Genomic DNA, 931 nt, shown 5'->3' on the forward strand with positions numbered 1-931 from the left:
AAGACACCTATGAAAAGTTAAGCAATTGTTCACTTGCTCAGTAAATACGATTCCTACGACTGCTACAGTGTCAGCTCATGACACAGAATCGGCACAAAAGTTCATTAGTCCAGGTCTGTTTAAAAGTGCAGAATATGTAGTGGACAGTGGTCGTCATTTACCGCACTTTAGAGGATTGTTAACCGGACCGTCAGCCGTGGCCCGTGGTCCGTGGATGTGTTCACCAATCTCACAACCGCAAGACACCGGCTCAGCACCTTCTGTTCAAGATATTTTTAAAATAATATGGTCTGACGAGTATAATAAAAACTAAATGATACGGTCTTATACGCAGGGCGTGTGCATTTCATCATCGAGCACCTCTATCACCACTATCATTTTAGTGCTCGAGCGAGTACACCAGTAATAATCTAAGTTCATGCTACATTCAATTCTCATCTCTTTAGAACCAAATCTGGCAACTTCTTATCTCTCAACATGTTGCTCAAGATTGTGTTCTATCTAGCTCCTATGATTCTTGTTCCGTACCTCGTCATAGCGGCACAAGCGTCGGTGGTACCCAATATATTCCTAAAGGCGTATGGAGAAGACCTCGCGCTGACCATCACAACCTATGCTGCCGGGGTCAAATCGTTTCTGAGCTTCATAACAGGTCCACTTGTAGGCATTGCATCAGATTTCTACGGTCGAAAGGTGCGTTAGTATAGCTTTGCACGGTGTATTGCACACAAACACACATACTCCCGCGCCCCCCCCCACGACCACTCTCTCTCTCTCGCTCTCTCGCACCCCACCCACACCCCACCCACACACTCACACACATCACACCACATACCACACCACACACCATAGACACACATACACACACCACACACCACACACCACACACCACACGCAATATACATACATACATTCATACATACATACATAC

General features: G+C 45.9%; 1 protein-coding gene across 1 annotated transcript; it reads left to right on the forward strand.

The window, feature by feature from the left end:
* Positions 1 to 477: 477 nt before the first annotated feature.
* SARC_14655 (hypothetical protein) lies at positions 478 to 693 on the forward strand (the record flags this gene model as incomplete). The annotated part of the gene is made up of 1 exon (XM_014291213.1): positions 478 to 693. A coding segment is annotated over one exon (216 nt), but the record flags the coding sequence as incomplete, so codon positions are not given.
* Between the last annotated feature and the right edge of the window lie 238 nt (positions 694 to 931).

The sequence above is a fragment of the Sphaeroforma arctica genome (genome assembly GCF_001186125.1).
Source record: "Sphaeroforma arctica JP610 unplaced genomic scaffold supercont1.4910, whole genome shotgun sequence".
NCBI lineage: Eukaryota > Ichthyosporea > Ichthyophonida > Sphaeroforma > Sphaeroforma arctica.